This window comes from Phyllostomus hastatus, unplaced genomic scaffold (genome assembly GCF_019186645.2).
Source record: "Phyllostomus hastatus isolate PE091 unplaced genomic scaffold, TTU_PhHast_1.1 phas_scaffold_760, whole genome shotgun sequence".
NCBI lineage: Eukaryota > Metazoa > Chordata > Mammalia > Chiroptera > Phyllostomidae > Phyllostomus > Phyllostomus hastatus.
This window is the reverse complement of record NW_025334040.1, coordinates 2370729-2390690: the sequence shown is the minus strand read 5'-3', so window position 1 is coordinate 2390690 and position 19962 is coordinate 2370729. Positions and strand designations below refer to the sequence as shown.

Sequence of the window (19962 nt, the reverse complement as noted above, 5' to 3'; positions counted from 1 at the left end):
TGGCATAAGTTTGCAGGGTGCATCCATGTTGTGGCAGGTATCAGTGCCTCATTCCTCTTGGAGGCTGATTAATACCCTTTTGTATGGATACACTGCATTTTGTCTGTCCATTCATCATTTGCGGGACGCCTGGGTTGTTTCCCCTTTGTGGCTGTCATGCACAACGCTGAGATGAACATTTCTGTACAAGTTTTTTGCGGAAGCATAGGTTTTCGATTCTCTCGTGCACGTCCTTAAGAGTGGAATTGCTAGATCACACAGTCGTTCTGTGTTTATCCCTTTGAGGAACAGCCAGGCTGTTTTCCAAAGTGGCTACGCCCTTTTACGTTCCGACCAGCAAAGGGTGAGAGTTCTAGTTTCTTCACACCCTCCCCAACATTAATTTTGTTTCTTTTTAAAAATTATGGTGGCCATCCCAGTGGGTATCACGTGGTAGCTCACTGTGGTTTTGATTCGCATTTCTTTGCAGACTAGAGATGCCGAGAGCGCCTTTTCACATGCTTACTGCCACTCGTACTTCTGCTGCAGGGAAATGTGTGTTCACATTTTTAAAATGTCTTTACTCATTTTTATATTAGGTTCTCGGTCTTTGTATTGTTGACGTGTAAAATTTTTAATATATTCTGGATATAACTTGCAAATATTTTTTTTCCTCTCTGTGGGTTGTCTCTTCACTTTCTTTAGTGTCCTTTGATGGAAAAAATTCTAAGTTTTGATGAAGTCCTACTTATCTATCTCTTCTTCTGTTGCTTGTGCTTTGGGTACCACAGCTAGGAAGACATTGCCAAATCCAAGGTCATGAAGACCTTACCTCCATGTTTTCTTTTGAGAGTTTTATGGGTTCGGCTCTGGTATTGAGTTCTCCTTAGGGAGGCACACGACTTTGGAGTCAGACACCCCGAAATCCAACCCTGGCTGAGCAAACGGCTGTGTCTCTGAGCCTTTCCTTTCTCTCCTGTGTAACAGGGACAACTATATGTATGTCACAGAGCTGTTGTTGACGAAAGAAATGTACGAACCTGTAGAGAATTTTTATAATTTTATTTGCACTAAACCGACAACAATGGCTAGGAAGCAAAATCTCAACAGACAGAGAAAATGCCCCGGAGTGGGCAGTTCTGCAGCTCCTGTCGCACATTAGAACCGAGGAGGAGATGTGAGGAGGGTTACAGGAAATCCATCGGTGGTAGATTAATGGTGGGGGTAGAAAGCAAAGTGGGGGGATCGCCGGAATTGGATAAAAAGTAAAATGGAGAGATCCATACTTCTTTTCCGGCATAGTTGTGCATGATACAGAGCCATTGACACTTATGGCACACAGGGGTAGCATATGGGAACCAGAAAACAACGAGAGGCTCTGTGGTCTCTGCTCTGGGGAGGTAGGTGTCTCCTCGGGGTCTGGAAAAGGGGATTGCTCTGACATTCCAAAGGTGTGCTATTTTAGATGCAAACGGACAGTAGACAGGCTCACCTAAAGTAAACATCAATCTTTGTCAAGGAAGCTACAGGCCTAGGGTGTGACTATGTACTTGCTTTTAGTTAAGAATTTTTATGTTCGGACCATCTGAGGTGGTTACTTTTGGTCTCTGAGTTTGTAAGGCCCACCCTGCAGGCCTCCCCGGAGCCTGTCAGGGCTAGTACGGCGCCCCTCTTCTACCCACACTCACAGGAAGATTAAACGAGACGGCACAGGTGGGCAGCAGGCCTGCACAGGGGCTCAGCAAATGGCACCTGTTATTCTTTGCAGGGCTTTAGGGGGTGCCTTGGGAGTGCAGCCCGAATGGGCAGCTGGGCGTGAACAGGAGACAGACACGAGGTGGACGGTGACTCTGTTGTGAGGCGAGCCCTGTCCTGTTGCTCTGAGAGCTTGGAGCAGGAGCCCTAACCCTGCGAGGGGCTGCGTGGGGAAGGGGCCACGGGAAAGCTGCCCAGAGGATGGCTCCAGGGGCCTTGCGGGTGCACAGAAGAAGACTGGGGAGGGAGTCCTGGGCTGTGGGCGCGGCAGGAGCAAAGGTAAGGGGGCGGGAAGGAGCTTGGTGAGCTGGAGAGTGGGGGTCGTTAAGTGAAGCTGGAATGCGGGTGCTGTGGCCAGGTCACAGAGGGCCTTGTAAGTCCCCAGTGAGACTGACCTTTCCCAGAGGGAAACAGGAGGCCAGTGAAGGGCTCATGCAGGGAATGGTGTGAACGGAGTCTCATTTTGGGAAGGTTTTCCTGGCTGCCCTGTGGAGGCAGGAAGGATGGGAGAGTGTAGGAATGGGCACAGGGAGACCCCGAGGCTCCTTCCTCAGAATCAGGGTGGAGGCCCTGTTTGGCACAGTGGCCGTGGGGAGGAAGACAGGGTCCAGAGGTGTTTAGTAGCAAGCCAGCAAATGGCAGAACCAGGATCTGAACCAGGTCAGATCTTTCCCCCACACCAGATGGCCTCGAAAACAACCTGGGCCTGGTGAAGTTTGGCCTTTTGAGCCTCAACTCACCTGCAAAGCTACCTTTCATGAGCTAGATGCTGGGGGACCCTGTTTATACTTCACAGGGTGGACACATGGCTGGCCCAAGGGCGCTCCGTGGTGGCTGAAGATGGAGGTCACCTGAGGGCCCCTCGGCTCAGGCCTGGCACAGTGGCCTCCCCTGAAGTACCAGGTGGGAGCTGCCCACCCGCTGTGCTCATTAAGTTCTTACGCTGTCTGCATGGGGTGGGGGGGGGGTCCTGACTCACGTCTGGCCTCCTTGCCTATGTTGTATGGCGTGACAAGTTTCTTTTTTCTGTGAGTCGCACTCTCCTCACTTGTCAACAGGAGGATGCTTCCTGCTTCAGCTCGGGCCTGGCACACAGCAGGTGTGCAGTGTAGCCAGCACTGCTACATCTGATCAAGAGGCATAAATGTCCAGGAAACTTTCTACAGATTCCGGAGCCTCCTCTAACCCCAGCACCTAGCTCTGACCCACTCAGCGGCCCCTACACCAGTCCGGCCCTCCCTGGCAGGGCCCACTCGCTCCCTCGTTCCCTCGTCCCCTGAGAGGCAGGGTGGGAGTGCACTGCTGGAAGCACCCTGGGGTGCCAGCTCCAGCTCTGTCATTAGACACCGAGCCTTTGGCCAAGGCACTTCCCCTCATGAGCCTCAGTTTCTTGGCCTGAAAAATGGGGCTGCGACTCCTGTCTCTTCCAGGGCTGCATGGGAAGGGGCAATGCACACTGTGGAGTGCTGCGCCATGGTGTAGCTGTTGAAGACCCACTCTGGGCAGCTGTGCTTGGCCCACAGTGGTGTCCCCTCTGTTCCTCTCAGCCATTAGAAGGTGAGCTGAGCTAGAGTGGAGATTTGGGGGACAGGGAAACCTTTCCAACTGCTCTCAAACACCCATATAGTCTCCCCCTTATCTCCCTGCCTCTCCTGGAAGATTGGGGGTGCTTTCCAGGGAGGAGATGGCCAGGAAGCACAGGCCCTGCCTCCATTCCTCTGGGTAGGTGAGGCCAGGTATTTCCAAACACCATTTGAGCAAGAGTTTTGATCTGTGGCCTCTTGCCAAGGTTTTGTCATTCTTTCCTGACAAACAACAGACTCCGTTTCATAACCGGCATTGTTAACAACGAAGTGTACACAGTGATTCACAAATAGCAAACACCAGTCAGTGCTTACCACCATCACCTGAGAGCCCTCCTGGCTCTCCTCCAGCCTCAAACACCCCGCTCCTTGGTCTGGGAGGCTGAACCACACCTGGTCAGCCCCACTTACGCTTCAGCTCTCCCTTCAGGGGTCCCCCGCCTTGGGCAAAGCACATCTGACACCCCCAGCGGCATCCCTGGCTGGATGCTCGCCCCAGAATTTGTCCCCCCCAAGCACGCGTGGTGAAGACAGGCTCACTGGATAGTGGATCGCAGAGTCACCTCTGCCTCTCTCCACACGAGAAACCTTCCTGCTGGTGGCCTCCGGTCAGCCCAGCGCCTTGGCGTCCCCAGGGCCTGCCGTACCTGGTGTTGGACAGGCGCTCAATAAACGTTGATGAATAAATGAATGAACAGAGAAACGAACTTCGGGCAGGCCAGCCCCTCCCTTGTCTATATCTGGTCTACCGTCTTTTTTATTTTTTTAAGTGACAGTGCTAAGAGTCGAGGACGGGCTGCTGAAGACACGGCCCCTTGTGCAGCTCCCAAAGTGCCCCTGCCCCCTTGGCAGGTGGGAGCTTCTGTTCTCACCTCTGCAGGTGACTGCTGCTGTTCCTGCTTAACTCGAGTTGTGCTCTGCCAGGCCCGGGATTCAGAGTCACTGGAGCCCGCACCTGACTCCCTTGTTTTAGCTGTATCTGCGTGAATTCTCTGGGATTGGATTTTGGAAGGAAACCAGATGAGGCTGTGCTTGTGGTGGGTAATCGGCTGTGGGTGGTTAGAAGGGCAAGGGTCAGGGGTCAAGTCCATAAACCCCTTGTTTTTAAGCAGGAGGTTGTGAAGGTAGAAGTGAGGCATTATGGGCCTCTGTCATAGGAAAAGGTGGGCCCAGCAAAACCAGGCAAAGGGTCCCCCCAACCCCAGTGAGCGCGCCCTCCATAGCCTGCCAAGAGCAGTGGGAAATGGCTCTGAGATGCCCGAGGGAGGCCCTCAGGGTTTCCCAGACAGGGCTGCATCCGGGGTGGCTACGTAGAGGGTGACCCCGCAGTGCCACACGAGCGGTGGGAAAACCTCGCGTGCCTGGGACTCGGAGCAGCCCTGGAGCACGGGTGTCCTGGGACTTCTGCCTGACGGCCAGCCCCAGGCCATCTCCCTGATGCTGCCACAGCAGGTTCTTTTCTTGCCACACGACTCACCCATTCTGCTAGCCAAGCAGTGCCTCACAGCACTGGCTTCTGGCATTGTGTTTCATTTAGTTTGCTTTTTATAGCATCAGAACCTGTTCAGACCCGTGGGGAAAACCGTGAATGATGGTTTCCCTGCCACAGATGCAGGGCCTGGGGGTCCCAGGCCCTCACATAGCTCACCTGAAGAACCCCACCTTCCCAAGTCTCATCATTTTCTTGCTAAAAATAGGTCCTGGGAAATCTAGAAACTTCCTATAAACTGGAGAAAATGAAATCACAGACTCTAAGGGCAGGAAAGGGGCCAGAGCCTGGCCTTTTGGTCGCAAAGCACCTGGACAGTGGTACCTGCTGAGATTTCCAGTCCCTGGGGAGGACCTGAGCAGCCAGGGTGCTGATGACTTACATGGAGAGCCCCTTTCATAGAGACATTGGGCCACTCACTCCTGGGGACATCGCCTGCTGGATGGCACTCCTTTGCCCCATGGGACTGAAGGACAAACAAGCAGTTCATGGGCAGAGATCCAGAGCCCAGGGCCAAGTCATCCAGAGCCAGGTCTTCAGAAATGCTGGTGGCCACTGGCCAGGCCCAGCCGGAGAGCAGGGGGCAGGGAGGGGATGGGGCAGGGCACAGCAGCCTGGACTCCCAGACCCCGTTCGATGACATCTTTGCCAGCTGGAGTCCACCAGTAGAGCCACACCCAGTTCGATGGCTTCCTCTGTTCATTCCCCGGCAAGCTTGGCTCTGCTGGGTGTGGTCCACCCAGCAGCGCAGGTGGTGGTCCCAACTGGGCTGCGGGCACCAGATGGGCCAGCTTTAGAGAAATAGAAGCCATCACTGGCCAGCTGCTGGGTTGCATAGTGGGGTCAGAGGTTGGCAGCTGACCTTCAGCTGTCCACTTGGGAGACACAAGAGTGGAGGAAAAGCTGAATGCTTCTCCAAGAAGCAAGTCAGAGCCTGAGATGGGTGCCCTGTGATGGCAGCACGCTCCACCTCATTCCAGCACAGTCCAGCTTCCTCTGGCTCTGCTTCAGTGTCGCCCCCGCTCTGAGGCAGGAAGAAGCCAAGCCAAATGTCAGCTGGATCACAGCAGGTCGGGAGGGGAAGGGGGTCACTGGGAATGCCCTGGAGACTCAGGCTTCACCCACTCAGCTCTGTGTAAAGCTGAGCATGGCCTTTTCTCCTGGTGGTTACACCTGCTGGGTCTTGCTCTCCATTTCTGATTTTCCCTCCAAAGGCAGAACAACCCTGGAGGGTCCTTAATGCTCTTCCAGAAGTGACACCCTCAGCCCTGTCCTATCCCTCCACCCAGCTGCCTCTAGCTGGCCCTGCCCCTCCCCACTGAGCTGCTTTGTGCAAAGAATTCTGCCTCCCTGCTCTTAGGGCCTGAGGCTGTGCTCCCTGCAGGGCCCAGGACTTAGGCCCCCAAGCCTGGATGCCAGGTAGTGGCTGAGCCCTGGGACAGGTGGACCTTGTCAGGCGGACTCAGGGCTGCTTCTGCGAGCACGATCCTTCCTCAGTGGATGCTGTTTCATCCTCGGGGTTCTCATTCTCAGTCTTTCCAAGCAGGGGATAAGATGCTCATCAGAGTCCTCAGGGTGGCCTACGCACTGGGTGTCCCCTTCCTGCTTGGCTGCTGTGCCAGGTGGTCCCATGAGGAGTTGAGATGGCCACGTAGGGTGAGTACTCTCTGCGCTCACCTCCAGTACCACCCTGCCTGCGAGGACAGCAGACAGGGAGTAGGGGGCAAAAGGGGTTGGAGGGCACAGGCACAGGCACAGAGGCACAGCCAGGGTCTTTCTTCATTGTGCTGGGGACGGTCCTGTCTCCTCAAGACCCTGAATCTTCTCCTGGGAGGCCTTGTCAGGGAGCAGCACCTCCACAGTGTAGCTGACCTTCTTGGAGTGCATCAGGCTGTAGGTGTTGTCAAAGCGCAGGACATCTGCAAGGACAGAGAAGTAATCTGGCAATTCAAGCCCAACCCATCTGAGAACCTGGTGCCCTTGGGAACCAGCTGCCCAGGACTGTGAGTGGGGCTGGAAGGTCAGCTGCTGCTCAGCTCCCAGCCCATTGCTCATGGCCATCTCTTTGCATGTCGCTTGTGCTCAGTAAAGAATTAATAACAGCCACCAGCATGCATCAGCCCTTCCTAGGTGCCAGGCATTACAGCAATACTCACAGCTCCCTGAGGCCTCAAAGCAGCCCCATGGAAGGTACCATCATTTGCATTGTATGAATGAGGAAACTAAGGCTTAGAGAGGTTGATGTGACTTTCTGACGATTACAGAGCGAGGGAGGGGAGGGACCGAGGTTCCCATATCCCAGTGCTCCAACCCAGAGAGGAGCCCTGCTTTCCCCAGAAGAGAGACTGAGCTCCATGAGGCGCTTTTTCATCATGCCTTTCACGGAGGGCATGTCCTTCAATGCCAAAGGCCCACGTGGACGCTGGGTCGTGGTGATTCATCCAGCATCTGTTTCCACTCTCCTAATTCTCCCTTTCCACAAAGATAAACCAGGTACATATTAACTAAAGCATTAGCAAAAAAACCATTCTCCTTCTCCAGAGGAGATCAAGCTTGGGTCCCCCTTCTAGCTCCGCTCTTGACAGGGGTGGTAGGTCTGTGGTGCTGCTGGGCAGCACTGCTGCTGATAAAACTGACTGAACTGTGGCTGGCCTGGGCAGCTTGTGAAGGAAAGGTAAATCATCTGTTCAGGGTGCCCAGCGTGGGGTGGCCCACGTGCCTGGGCAGTTTGGGACCCCTGACGCTAATCTCATGCTGTTTACTTACCCGTCTCTTAGCCTGCCCCACTCAGTGGGGAGGCTTCCCAGGAGCTGAGCCCACGGCCCCAGGCTATGCATCCCACTCTCTACAACGAGTCTGCCTTGTACCCACACCTATGGCTACTCATCAGATCCAACACCCTGAGCCAACTCCCCTGGCACCTCTAGCGTCTAGGAGCTTGCACAGACCCCCACACCCTCCGTGAGGGCTACAGATAGAAGGCAAAGGGGAAAGCCAGGCTGGCAACACACATCCGCTCATCTCTTTGCTAGGAGGGAAAAACGGCTCTAGTGAGCCCCGCAGCTCTTACAGACGCCAGCGTTGAGGCAGGTGAGGCTGCCGTCCTCGGGCACCAGGTGGGCGTTGTAGCGCTGGCTGGGCACCACCTCTGTCATCTCCCCGACTCGCTGCTTCTCTCCTTTCTTGGTCTTCAGGAAAACTCCGAAACCGATGTCCGCCCCATCTGATGCAAACTGCCACCTGCAGGAGACAGGGCCCCACTGATGACCACCTGCCTGGGCTCCAGGTTCCTCCCAGCTGTACTCAGGTGAGTGGCCTCCGTCCCTACCTGAGCACACAGCCCGGGAACAGGATCTCATTTTCCACCTGCAGGGAGGAGCCACGGCCAACGGTCGCTGTGTGATCGTACTGCACCCTCACCTGGTTGTGCAAGTAGTAACTCTTGGGCACCTCGCCTCCGTATTTGATCTGTGGGTAAGGGTGGGTGAGTGAAACCACCAGGTACACCCCCACCCCACTCTCTGGGCACCCTGTACCTTGGTCAGGCACTTGGGGTTGCCATCAGGGTCAGTCATGGTCCCCCCAAACTCCACGGGCAACTGGTCGGGGCTGATGAACTTCAGAAGCTCCTGCTTCCAGTTGCCTGTGGGAGCGAGAGAGAGGCCCCGTGGGGGCGCAGGCTTGACAGAAGGCAGAGGGGGCCAAGCCTTGGGAAGGGGCCTGATGTGTCCTTAGCTTGCTCTCCTGGGTGCCCACTCATGAGATCACCCAAGAGCTATACACGGCCACCTAGGTTGGGGTCTAGGGCTCCAAAGCCTTGTCTGAGTGTGCAAAGGCTGCTGGGAGTCAGGCCAAGATCAATGCCTGGGTAAAGAGGAAGAGCCAGGGAGAAATGGGGCCTTTAGCCCTGACCTCTGCTTCCGAGGCAGACGGGCGCAACCAGGAGGCCACATCACTCACCTCCCAGGATCACTATCTTCTTTCGAGTCTCCTCACTTATGAACGGCTTGACCAAGTTGAAGGCCACAGGGAACAGCTTAGGGGCTGAAACACATGAAACTCCCTTGGGAAGCTGGACCAGAGAGGACTTGGATACATAAAGTCACGCTCGAGGGCATGGGCTAGACAGGAAGTAGCCAGATGGAGATTCTCACTCTTCCTGCTCTGTGACCCTCAGCTGGTTACGCACCCTCTTTAAGTCTCAGAGCTATTAACGACAACTACAAGGTGGAGGCTGAATCTAACAGTGTAGGCCTCGCACTTGGCACAGTGCCAGGCTTTGATAAACAGTTGCCTTCCCTCTTGAGCTGGAGGGCTCCAGCAGCGTTGACTCCCCAGTGGTGCCTCTTCCTTTCCACTCTCAGGGTTTTCCCAGGTTGCCTTGGAATCCTCTTGGGCGCCAGTAGATGGGGCACCTGCCTTGGAACGCATGTCCCACCTGAATCACTCCAACTCGCTGGGCCATTTCTGTGTGCCAGGCTCTGTACTATGCCTTCTCCACACACTGTCTCCTTGAACTTCACAACTATCCTAACGGGAAGGCGCCACTGCATCCCTATTTTACAGAATGGGAAAACTGAGGCTCAGTGAGGTGCAATAGACTTGCTCAAAGTCACAGAGCTAGCTAAGCAGGAAGCCAGATCATCCGGCCCAGAGTGCATGTGGTGACCCCCTCACTGTGTTGCTGTCATGGACAATGACCATTCCCGCCCACAGTGAGTCCACCAACCTGTGCGGTCCGTGGAGCACATGATACTCATCCACACCCAGATAAGTAAAGAAAATAACAGCACACACTTAGAAACTTATAACTTATTTGACATTGCTGCACAGGCATTTGTATATTCCAAAAGTATCAGTCTGCGAAGGGCTGAGCTAAAACACACACACACACACACACACACACACACACACACACACACACACAAACCAACCAACACAAAAACCCATTCTTCACAGAGGATGGGTTGAGAAACCCTGAATTCAGAGGCTTACCCACTGCCCATCCCCCACTTCCTACTCCTCCCTTGCCGCCCAGTGAATCCTCACCTCGAACAATAATTAAATTCTTCACTATCTCAGGATAATTTGCGTCCAGCATGAGAAAAAACTGTAGAGTCAAAAAGAGTCAGGGTTAGGCCATACTCCAATATCCCTGCCTGGCTTTGGCGGCCTCTGAGGCTGCTGAGACAAGAGACCCCACCCCCTACTCCCTGGCCCACCCCATCTGCCCACAAGCATGTACTCTGTTCTCTTTCTCCTTGCAGGGGGTAACCAGGGTGAGCTTCACTGGCTGCTCTGTGGGACCCCTGGGTGGGGGTGCATTCCCCTCCTCCATGGTCTGAAGCTCATGTGGGCAGTGGCTCCCTAGAGGCCTTGAGCCAGCTGCTTACCTTACCTGCTGGTAGACCTCCACAGCTGGCTTCCACAGGTGTTTCAGGCCCAGCCCCTGCATGTCAGCCACCATGATCATTGTCTCTATCTTCCTGCCCAGCTGTGTGGGACAGAGCAGGTATACAGGTCAGACAACAGCTCCAGCTGGGAGATACTGGCCAGAGAGAACTGGCCGCAGCTCCTACCTTCCTGCCATCCCCATCCCCGGCTGCCCACAGTGTTTTCCAAACAGGGACACTTATCCAGGGTCTGCATTTAAGCCCTGGCACAGTGGCCCTTATCATACAATTTGTTCAAAACTATTGCCTGAAATTGGCTAACCCTGGAATTAAAATCATCGTTCCTCATGCATTGGGCTCTTTGGATACAGCAGTATGCTATGCCGGACACCGTCTGCAGGCTCACAGCTGTGTCCATGCCTGAGCTGCACTGTCAGCAGGCTGTGTGGCCTTGGGTGCGTTCTTAACCCCTCTGAACCTTACTTTTCTTTTTCTCTGTAAAATGGGGATAATCCCAGGCTCTGTTAAATTCGCTGTGAATCCATGAGCCTAGTGCCTGGCACATGGCTGGCCCTAATGAATATTAACAGCTCTTGTTAGTAGTATCATCATCAGCATAATTATCGGCACCAATGGAGACGTCCCTGCCACGGAAGACACTGTTTTGAACCTTTGGCATCAGCCATCTCGTTTGACAGGCACAAACCTACTCAAACCAGGCACTAAAAACAGTGCTTTGCAATTCTCCCCTGCTTGCCACAGATCTCTCCCGTGTCTGGTGCTGAGCCAGAGGCTGCCGGCCAAGGCCCTGTCCCGGCCACTTGGAGTCAGCCACTCGCCCAATCATCCCACAGTCACAGAGCTCCCTCTGGGGGTCAGTCTTCTTCTTAGGCTCGTTAGACACTTAGATTCAGAAAACCGAGCCCTGGCTGACATAGCTGAGCCCTGGCTGGCGTAGCTCAGTGGATTGAGCACGGGCTGGGAACCAAAGTGTCCCAGGTTTGATTCCCAGCCAGGGTACATTCCTGGGTTGCAGGCCATAACCCCCAGCAACCGCACATTGATGTTTCTCTCTCTCTCTCTCTCCCTTCCCTCCCTAAAAATAAAATAAAATAAATAAATAAAATCTTAAAAAAAAGAAAGAAAACCAACAAGGTGTCAGATTCACTCTGAAGGTCACAGGCCAGGGAACTCAGAGTCAGGGGCAAGAAGACCTGCAAAGGTGGGGGTGAGTCCTTCTTGGCTTAGAAGCCCCCGTGTCTCATAGGACTTCATACATATTTTTAAAGATTTTACTTATTTATTTATTTTTAGAGAGAGGAGAAAGGAATGGGAAAGATTGATGTGTGAGAGAAGCATCGGTTGCCTCTCATATGCCCCCAACTGGGGACCTGGCCTGCAACCCAGATATCTGTCCTGGCTGGGAGTCCAACCAGCAACCTTTTGGATCTCAGGCCAGGGCTCAGCCCACTGAGCCACACCAGCCAGGGCAAGGACTCCATATTTTTTTAAAGCAACTCCATAGTAGTTTCTAGGGACACACAAGGGGATGGGTCCAGTTTCCGGGGTCACTGCTCTCTAGGACATCCAGAGTAATGGCTCCCCCATCAGGTAATTACAGTCATGCAATTTACAATCACAGGATGTCTTTTCCGCAAGCAAAGTTGACCACCCATTGTTCCCAGAGTTCCTGGGGAACAAAAGGAGAGCATTCATTGCACCCAAGGTCAGTATCTCACTTAAGGTCAAGGGAGAGGGGAAAGGACTTTGGCGACCCTTGGCTCTCGCTAGCAGAGAGGGCCACACTCATGTTGGACGCTCGTAGGTGGGAGACTGCAGGAGAAGCCACGTTTCACCAGAGCCTGGAGTGCTGAGGGCTGGGGGGAAGCTGGGGCAGGGTGCCTCCCCTTCCCGGTCCTGCTGCCACCTTTTAGACACACTAGGCCTAGCATGAGCCTGTCCCCCAACCCCATCCCTTTAACACTCCCCGCCCCTGACCCTGGTCACTCACCTTTTGACTCTGCAGCTCACACTCACGCAAAAGCATCTCACAGACCTTGATACGTCTCCGGATCAGCTCCTGCTTGGAGGCTGACAGGAGGAGGCCCTTCGGGTCAAGGTTCCCAATGACTTCGAACAACACAGGGCAGCCATCATAGTCGTAGCCACACAGACTGCCCGAGTCGTACAGCTGGATCACCTGGGGTGAGGTCCTGACTCAAACCAGCCCACCAAGCCATGTCCCTGCTCCATCAGGTAGCAGGACATGGTGGTGGGGAGTGAGGTGGGGGCTACCAGATGGCCTGGGGGATGCTCTGTGAGGCTTACCTCTGAGGGCTGCCACGTGAGGATGTTGTCCAGGTCCTGTTGCTTCCGGAACTCCAGGTGCTGTGGAGACAGGGCAGGACCTGAAGACTGCCTGTCCCAAAGGTCCCCCCGCCCATGGCCACCAGATCCTGCCAAAGCATCCCCAGCCTCTACCGACATTGAACTGGGCATGGGGACACAAGGAGGAGGACTGTGGGGGGCCTGGTTCCGATGCAGAGAAAGGATCCAAGGAGGAGAAGAAACATGACAATGGGACAGGGCAAGGGTCCCCACCCTGTGTCACTAATCCCTGGGGCACAGCGTGCGCGAGGCATGAGAATGGGGCCTCACCTTCCGGAGCATGTCCTCAGACTTCTTCAGGTCAAACTTCTGAGCTGCAAGGAGAGTCGAGGTGAGAGGAGGCTTGAGGCCAGATCTAGAGCAAGCTATGCTCTGAAAAATCATGAGGAAATTGTGGGGTGCCCCCTGATTTTCCTGACACCCCAAGGGTACAATGGGGGAAGGAAAAGTTGGTTAAAATGCAAGCATATTTAATTCTCTAGAAGATTTTGAAGGGCCCTTGATTTCGGTTTGCAGGCCTTTTTAAACTCTTCTAAAGGCTGACCTAGCCTGTGGTATTGGCCATGCCCCTGGGAGCAGAAGGCCCCTTGGTGTTAGGGGCGGTGCAGAGCATGGGCTCTGGAGTCAGGCCAGCTTGGGCTCCAGGTCTTGTTTTGTCCTTTGATTTGCTGTGCAACCCTGAGCAAGTCACTTAACTTCTCTGAGCCTTAGCTTTTAAATCCGTTAAATGGGAATAGTATCTTTTTCAGAGTTATTCAAAGAATGGCATGAGACAACGTGCTTAGCACGTTACCTCGTCTGCAGGTAGTGCTCAATACCTGACAGATAGTGTTGTGATTACTTATTTTAAAGAACTAAATGAACTTCGACTGAAACATAATGCTTGCTCTATTTTAGAAACGCAATGACTGTTGCTCTCTGAGACTGCTGGTTCCCTGAGCAATTTGTCCTGTGATGGGCCGTCGATGAGACCCAGGGGCAGGGATTTTCAAACGGAAGCGGCTTGAGGTGCCACCAGGCTCCTTCCTCCGCTCTCATCATGAACCTCCAGGAAAGAACCACTGAGGCCACCGGTTCTGTCTCTTTTTTTAATTCTCACCCAAGGATATTTTAAAAAATATTTTATTTTTATTTTTAGAGAGAGGGGAAGGGAAGGAGAAAGAGAGGGAAAGAAACATCAATGTGTGGTTGCCTCTGGTACACTCCCCACTGGGAACTGGCCCACAACCCAGGCATGTGCCCTGACTGGGAATTGAACCGGTGACCCTTTGGTTCCCAGCCCATGCTCAATCCACTGAGCTACACCAGCCAGACCCAAGGACATTTTTTAAAAATTGATTTCAGAGAGAGAGGAAGGGAGAGAGACAGAAACATTGATAGGTTGCCTTCTGTATTTGCCCTGACCAGGGATTGAACCCACAGCTTAGGAATGTGCCCTGATCAGGAATCCAACCTGCAGTTTTTCTGGTGCACAGGATCATGCCCCAACCAACTGAGATACCCAGCCAGGGCCATCAACTCTGCCTTGATTATCAAAGGCAATCCATTCCATGGGGTATACTGAGTCGAAATGAATTTCTCCCTAAGCTCTGGGGTGGTTTCTGTTATTATAATCATTTTACACTGTTCAGCAATTCCTAGAAGAAACTCCTCCATCCTTAATTACATCCACTTCCTGAAGCTTTTGCTGGGCACCTGCTTGGTGCCAGGTTCTCTAAGGGGACCGCATGGCCTTGTCTTCGAGGAACTGGAGATAGACACAAAGGCAGGTCCTGAACACTGTGTTCAGCGATACCTGACTCAGAACTGCCATCCTGAGAACTTCCCAGGTGTTAACCAACCTGGACCTTGTGCTAAGCACTACGCCTCTCACTTTAACACTCACGACAGCCAATGCCGTGGGGAGGTGCCATGCCGATGTGAAGGGGAGCTCAGATTCTAGCCCAAAGTGGGCTGATTCCGGAGCCCACACTCTTTACCACTCTGTGGCCCTGCCCCCCAAAGTCTCCCACACCCTTTCCTGAGACCCTCCGATCCCACCAGCCTCACCTCGCAGCCAGCGCAGGAGGAAGTAATCATCAGCCTTGGGCAAGGTGGGCAGCAGGTCCTGGAGGCTGTCCCGGAACTGAGGGGGCAATATGGTTTTAGAGGGGCTCCCATGACCCCCAGGGCCCCCAATCTCGTCCCTGGATCTCTCCACCCTCAGTCAGCAGTCAGCCCTGCTCAGGGATCCTGCAGAGTTGGGGACTGCACAGTCAGCAGCAGCTACCTGGACCACTTTGCCACCTGTGGATGGGGCACACCTACCCCTTCAGCTCACCATGGCGGGAAGAGTTGTGTTCTTCTCAAACTTTGGGGGATCTCCGCTCCCCAAAACCCTCATTCTGTAAGTCTGAGGTGGGGGCTCTGCCATTGCCTTTTTTGCAAACATCCCTGGTGAATTTGGTACAAGCCAACCAGAACATTTTAGGAACACTGCCCCTGGTACTGCATCTTGAGGGCTCAGATTTCAAAGCAAGTTACTTAACCTCTCTGAGCCTCAGTTTCCTCATCTGTGAAGTGGGGATAATGATAATCTTGTGCCAATCAAAGGAGTTTGTACAGGCAAAGCACAGCACCAGGCCCAGTTTACAGCAGGTGCCACATAAATGTGGGCACACAGCAAACACGGACTGCCCGCAGTGCTGGACCGTGGAGTCCGTGGAAACAACCCCGGGCAAAGGTCAGGGCTGAAAGAGAAGCCAGCGCTGCCCCATCAGGGCTGGGGGAAAAGAGGGCGGCTGACCAGTGGGGGTTGCCTTTGCTTTCCGGGGGAGTTTGTGGAAGCGTCTGGGAGTTTGGTTTGGAAATGAGGCTCGAGTGTGAGATAAGAAAAGAGACCCCAGTTCCACGGGGATGAAGGGAGCTGAAGACAAGGCCTGGAGGGCTGGGTGCGCAGGGGAACCCGTGACTGAGAACTTGGGATCGGAGACAGATGCCAGCAGAGCCCTAGGAAGCTGTCTTGATGACCATCCACCAAACCATCGTTAGCTCTATGGATGACGTCTAAAATAAGAATGCATTCCTATATGGATCCCGTAATTAAAAATGAGTAATCATCTTAAACATCGCCATTGTTAACGACGTGAGCAGCAGCATCTGCTATAATGATGACCAATTGGAGATCATCATCATCATCATCATCATCATCATAATCTAATAATCACCAGGCACCTGAACTGGAGCTTCCCACACATTGAACAGCTGTAGACTCTGGGCTCCGAGGAAGCTTCTATGCGGAGGTGGGGGCAATACTACCGGAGAAACAATAACCCCACACCCCTCAGCTCCCCCAGATGACCAGATTCCCTCCCTTGAACCTTAGGATGTGCCCTGAGGCAGGTGGAGCAAAGGTCACAACCCCGCTTGGTAGGTGAGGAAACTGAGGCTGGGGGAAAGAGGGGGAGGGGGTCCTCCCCAGCAACAGAGTAAGGAAGCTGCAAGGTCAGCAGGAGTCCGAATCTTCCAATCTCAAGGCCGCTCCACTTTGGAAACTCATGTCGAGGAAAAGAGAAAACCACTCAGCAGGTGCTGGGAAGGGACTGGAGCATCGAGGAGGAAAAACTGGTGGTGCCTTGTGGGAAAGTGGCAGCAGCCTCTGGCAGTGGGGCCGCCCGTGGTGGGAACTAGGTTTAGGCAAAAGGTAGAAGGAAACATTCGGAGCATAGTTGTCCAGAACGCTGTGACCATGGGTGGCGGCTTCTCCCCCTTCTTTCTACCTTTCTCTTTTTCCCTAGTATTAAAAATAGAATCTGTGTCTTTTAAATAGTGGTAAAATAAGAATAAACTCTTTTTACATTGTTTAAAGCTCTTTGGTCCACAGACATCTCCATCGTAATTCTCCCCCTAAAACCAGGTGTCCAGTCCCTCCTAGAAGCCTGGGCTGCAGGCTTCTCTGAGGTCATTGCCAATGGGGGAGGGAAAGGGTTCACCAGGGGGCCCCCTTTCTTCCACTTGAGGACTCTTCCTTCGTTCATCTGGGACCCTCTGCTGCTGGAACCTCCTTCTTTACTTGTGAATTCACCCAGGGGACCCCTCATTCACCGGGGACCCCTCTCTCCTTCACTAGGAATTCACTCAGGGTCCCCCCCCTTCAGGGGGGATCCTCATCCTCTCTGGAGGACCCTCGCATCCTCCCGAGGGTAGGAGCCTCAGCAGACATCACTCTGCACATGTCTGAAGCTGTTCTTTCAGAGGCCCAAGGTACAAGCCGGGCTGTGCCCACCCCTCCCCCAACTTGGAGTCACAGTTTGCAGCGCCTGGCCATCTGCAAACCACATTAATGCTGTGGCACCTAGGCTTGGATATGCTCCCCCTTCCCGGTGGCCATGACACTCCCAGGTGTGGCCTGCTGGACGGACTTGAAATCCCCCAAGTCTCCTCCATTCCCCTTTCATGAAAACACTGACAACAGCAACAGAGCTTAGGCCCTCGGGAGGCAGAAAGCCACAAAGGAAACCAAACAAATGTTGCAATCTGGGCGGGATCTGGGAGTCTGCCCAAGGCTGCCTAGGAGTGGGATGGCAGCACCCCCGCCTCACCCCGCCCCATTGCCCCCTAACCAGGGATCAAGAGCCAGGACTCTGTGGCCTCGGGTGGGCAGGAGTGGAAAGCTGGATTGGGAACCACTGTCGCCGAGAGGAGGGCTCCTGTCCCATGTCCTGTACACAGCTGCCTGGGCAACTGGGAACAGAACGTCTGGTCAGAGGCGCTCTCCAGGGTTCCCATTCCCCTCCGTACAATAGGGGTCTCAGCCTGGGTGGGCAGCGTCAGGCTGCTCGGTCCCTCCCCAAGCCTCGCGGCCCTCGGCCATCGAAGACCCTCACCGTAGCCAGTGCCTCCTGCTGCTGGGGGCTCAGGTCCCCGACTCGGCCGCTCATGATGCTTGTGGAAGGCAGGGTTTGCCGCTCATGGGGCTCCTGGGCGCCCGGTTTTGCCCGGGTGGTCAGATGTGAGTCCCGCCCCGACGGGACAGCCCCGCCCCTACGGGAGAGCCGCGCCCCTCTGGGTCTCGGCCCGCCTAGTCTTGCCACTAGTTTCTCCTCCCGTCTGGGATTTTTGCCACCGGCAGCCATGGATTCGCACTCTATCGGGGCAAGGGGGTGACTCACCCCCAGAGGGGTCCCAGAGCAGACTTCAATCGAGGAGAGCGCGCATCCCCCACTCCCTCCAGGTGTCCTCATCCCAGGAGCCCCGCATGGCCGCAAGGCGAAGGCATAAAGTACGCTCGGGCATGTTTCAGGGAACACCAAGACCCCCTTCCAGCAAAATGGAGAAACTTTCTATAAACGTGGTTCAACCTTCTAGTTGGCCCCTGGGCCTTCCTTCCCAAGGGGCTTCCCTGCCAGCGTTCACTAGCTGATAGGAGAGCCCTTGGGTGCAAAAGGGTTCCACCTTTAAGGATGGTCTGGAGGGGTAGATAAAATGATGGGCCCTGGGTTTGCCCCTCATGCACGCCCAGCAAGTGCTGGCTGGTAAAAATACTGTCTCTCACTGCTGCTGAGGGTGTGAGGGGGAAGCCAGATGCAGCGGCGGATGTCTGGGGTTGGCCCCCGTGCGACCTCCTGGTTGGGAGCCGCAGCCTAAAGGCAGGAAGTGGGAGGTGGCAACGGACAGATGGAAGCCCAGGTGGGGTGATGCAGAGGGTGGGAGGCCAAAGGTGGGGAGGCTGCTGACATGGGTGTCTGGGTCGGTATCTGAGAGCCGGGCGAATGCCACTGGGGAAGGTGAGGAAACTCAAATCGGCTGGGCAGAAATTTCCAGAGAGAGGAGCCAGTGGGAGGCGAAGGTAAAGGGGACAGGAAATCAGGCTACCAGAACCTTTGCCCTCTACCCTCCACTGGGGTCAAACCAAGTTTTAGGCCTTTGTTGACTCATCTGGTGGCCACGAGACATGTGTGGCGGCTGAACTTTGGCCATGTGGCTTGTCACTAGTGAAAACAGAGGTGGACTGTAAGTGTAAAATACACACCAAATTTCAAAGACCTAATAGTATAGGTATAGTATAGGAATAGTATATATAGTATATATAGTATAGGAATAGTATAAAAAAAAGTTAAATGCGGGCTGCGAACCAAAGTGTCGCAGGTTTGATTCCCAGTCAGGGCACATGCCTGGGTTGCAGGCCATGACCCCCAGCAACGACACATTGATGTTTCTCTCTCTCTTTCTCCCCCCCTTACCTCTCAAAAAATAAATAAATAAATCTTTTAAAAAAGTTAAATATCTCCTTAATTTCTTATAATGATTACATGTGAAGTGATAATATTTTGGGGTGTATTGGGTTAATACGATTAATTTCACCTGTTTCTTTTACCTTTTGTAATTCAGAATTTGATAAACGAACAAACTTTATTTTTTAGGGCAGTTTTAGATTCACAACAAACTTGAGCAGAAAGCACCAGAGAACTCTCACAGACTCCCTGTCCCCACCCCCACAGAGCCTGCCCCATGAGGGACAGCCCCCGCCACAGTGCTGCCGTTTGTTGGAACTGATGGACCTACATTGTTATCCCCCAAAGCGCACACTTTGCATTAGGGACTCACTCCTGGTGTTGTACATTCTGTGCGTTTGGACAAATGAATAATGACAGGTATTCACCATTGTGGCATCATACAGAATAATTTCACTACCCTAAACATTTTTTTCTCTGCCTATTCTTTTTTATTTTTAAAAAATGTAGCTCCCAGAATGTTTAAAATCACGTGTGTGGCTTACAGTTTTAGCTTGCATTATATTTCATTCCGTGTTGTCCTAGAGGGATTTTCAATCAAGAAAGAAAGATAGATAGGTAGATATTGCCGACGGCAAAAAAGATAAAGTGACGCTTATCACATCTCTAGGAAGGCGTGGTCTGCACTTAAAAGCAACAACAAAAATCACAATAGATTGATTTGATTGTATAAAAATACGAAAATCTGTTAAACAAGAAACATAATTAAGGTATAATTAAGTCAGCAGTTGCTGATGTGAATTTGGGGAAAATACAATGTACAAAAATTGATCTTTATAAAGACTGCATGCACATTGGCAAGAAAAATAGTAAGACGCCAAGAAATGGACAAAAGACTCAAAACACCAATTTGCAGAAGAGGAAATGCAAACAGGTGAGTAAATGCTCGACCTGCAGGTCACCAAAGAAATGTGTACAAACAGATGCCTTTTCCCTGCACCAAATCAGCAATAAAACAAAAGAGACAACATGTACACACACACACACACACACACACACACACACACCCTTTCTAAAGGTAGAAGTTGGCGAAACAGAAACATTCACACACTGCTGGCAGAACTGGAAACTGGTTCAGCTTTGCTAGAACACTGCTTGACAAT

General features: G+C 53.2%; 1 protein-coding gene across 1 annotated transcript; it reads right to left on the bottom strand.

Moving 5' to 3' along the window:
• Window positions 1-3555: 3555 nt before the first annotated feature.
• Window positions 3556-17583, bottom strand: SEC14L4 (SEC14 like lipid binding 4). Its single transcript, XM_045826844.1, has 12 exons — window positions 17453-17583; window positions 14637-14712; window positions 12858-12901; window positions 12528-12587; window positions 12211-12399; window positions 10205-10300; window positions 9856-9916; window positions 8767-8850; window positions 8343-8449; window positions 8135-8274; window positions 7877-8046; window positions 3556-6725 (listed from the first exon to the last, which is right to left on the bottom strand). The coding sequence occupies exons 1-12, from the start codon at window positions 17504-17506 to the stop codon at window positions 6586-6588; spliced, it is 1221 nt and encodes a 406-aa protein (XP_045682800.1). The 5' UTR covers window positions 17507-17583; the 3' UTR covers window positions 3556-6585.
• Between the last annotated feature and the right edge of the window lie 2379 nt (window positions 17584-19962).

What these genes read in the sequence shown, in the direction of transcription:
- SEC14L4 (XM_045826844.1), bottom strand. Translation starts at nt 17,506, where the DNA reads ATGAGCGGCCGAGTCGGGGACCTGAGCCCCCAGCAGCAGGAGGCACTG. An exon ending in TCACGTGGCAGCCCTCAGAG is followed by an intron (nt 12,400 to 12,527) that starts GTAAGCCTCACA and finishes ACCTCACCCCAG; the next exon opens with GTGATCCAGCTGTACGACTC. An exon ending in GTGAGCTGCAGAGTCAAAAG is followed by an intron (nt 10,301 to 12,210) that starts GTGAGTGACCAG and finishes TGTCCCACACAG; the next exon opens with CTGGGCAGGAAGATAGAGAC.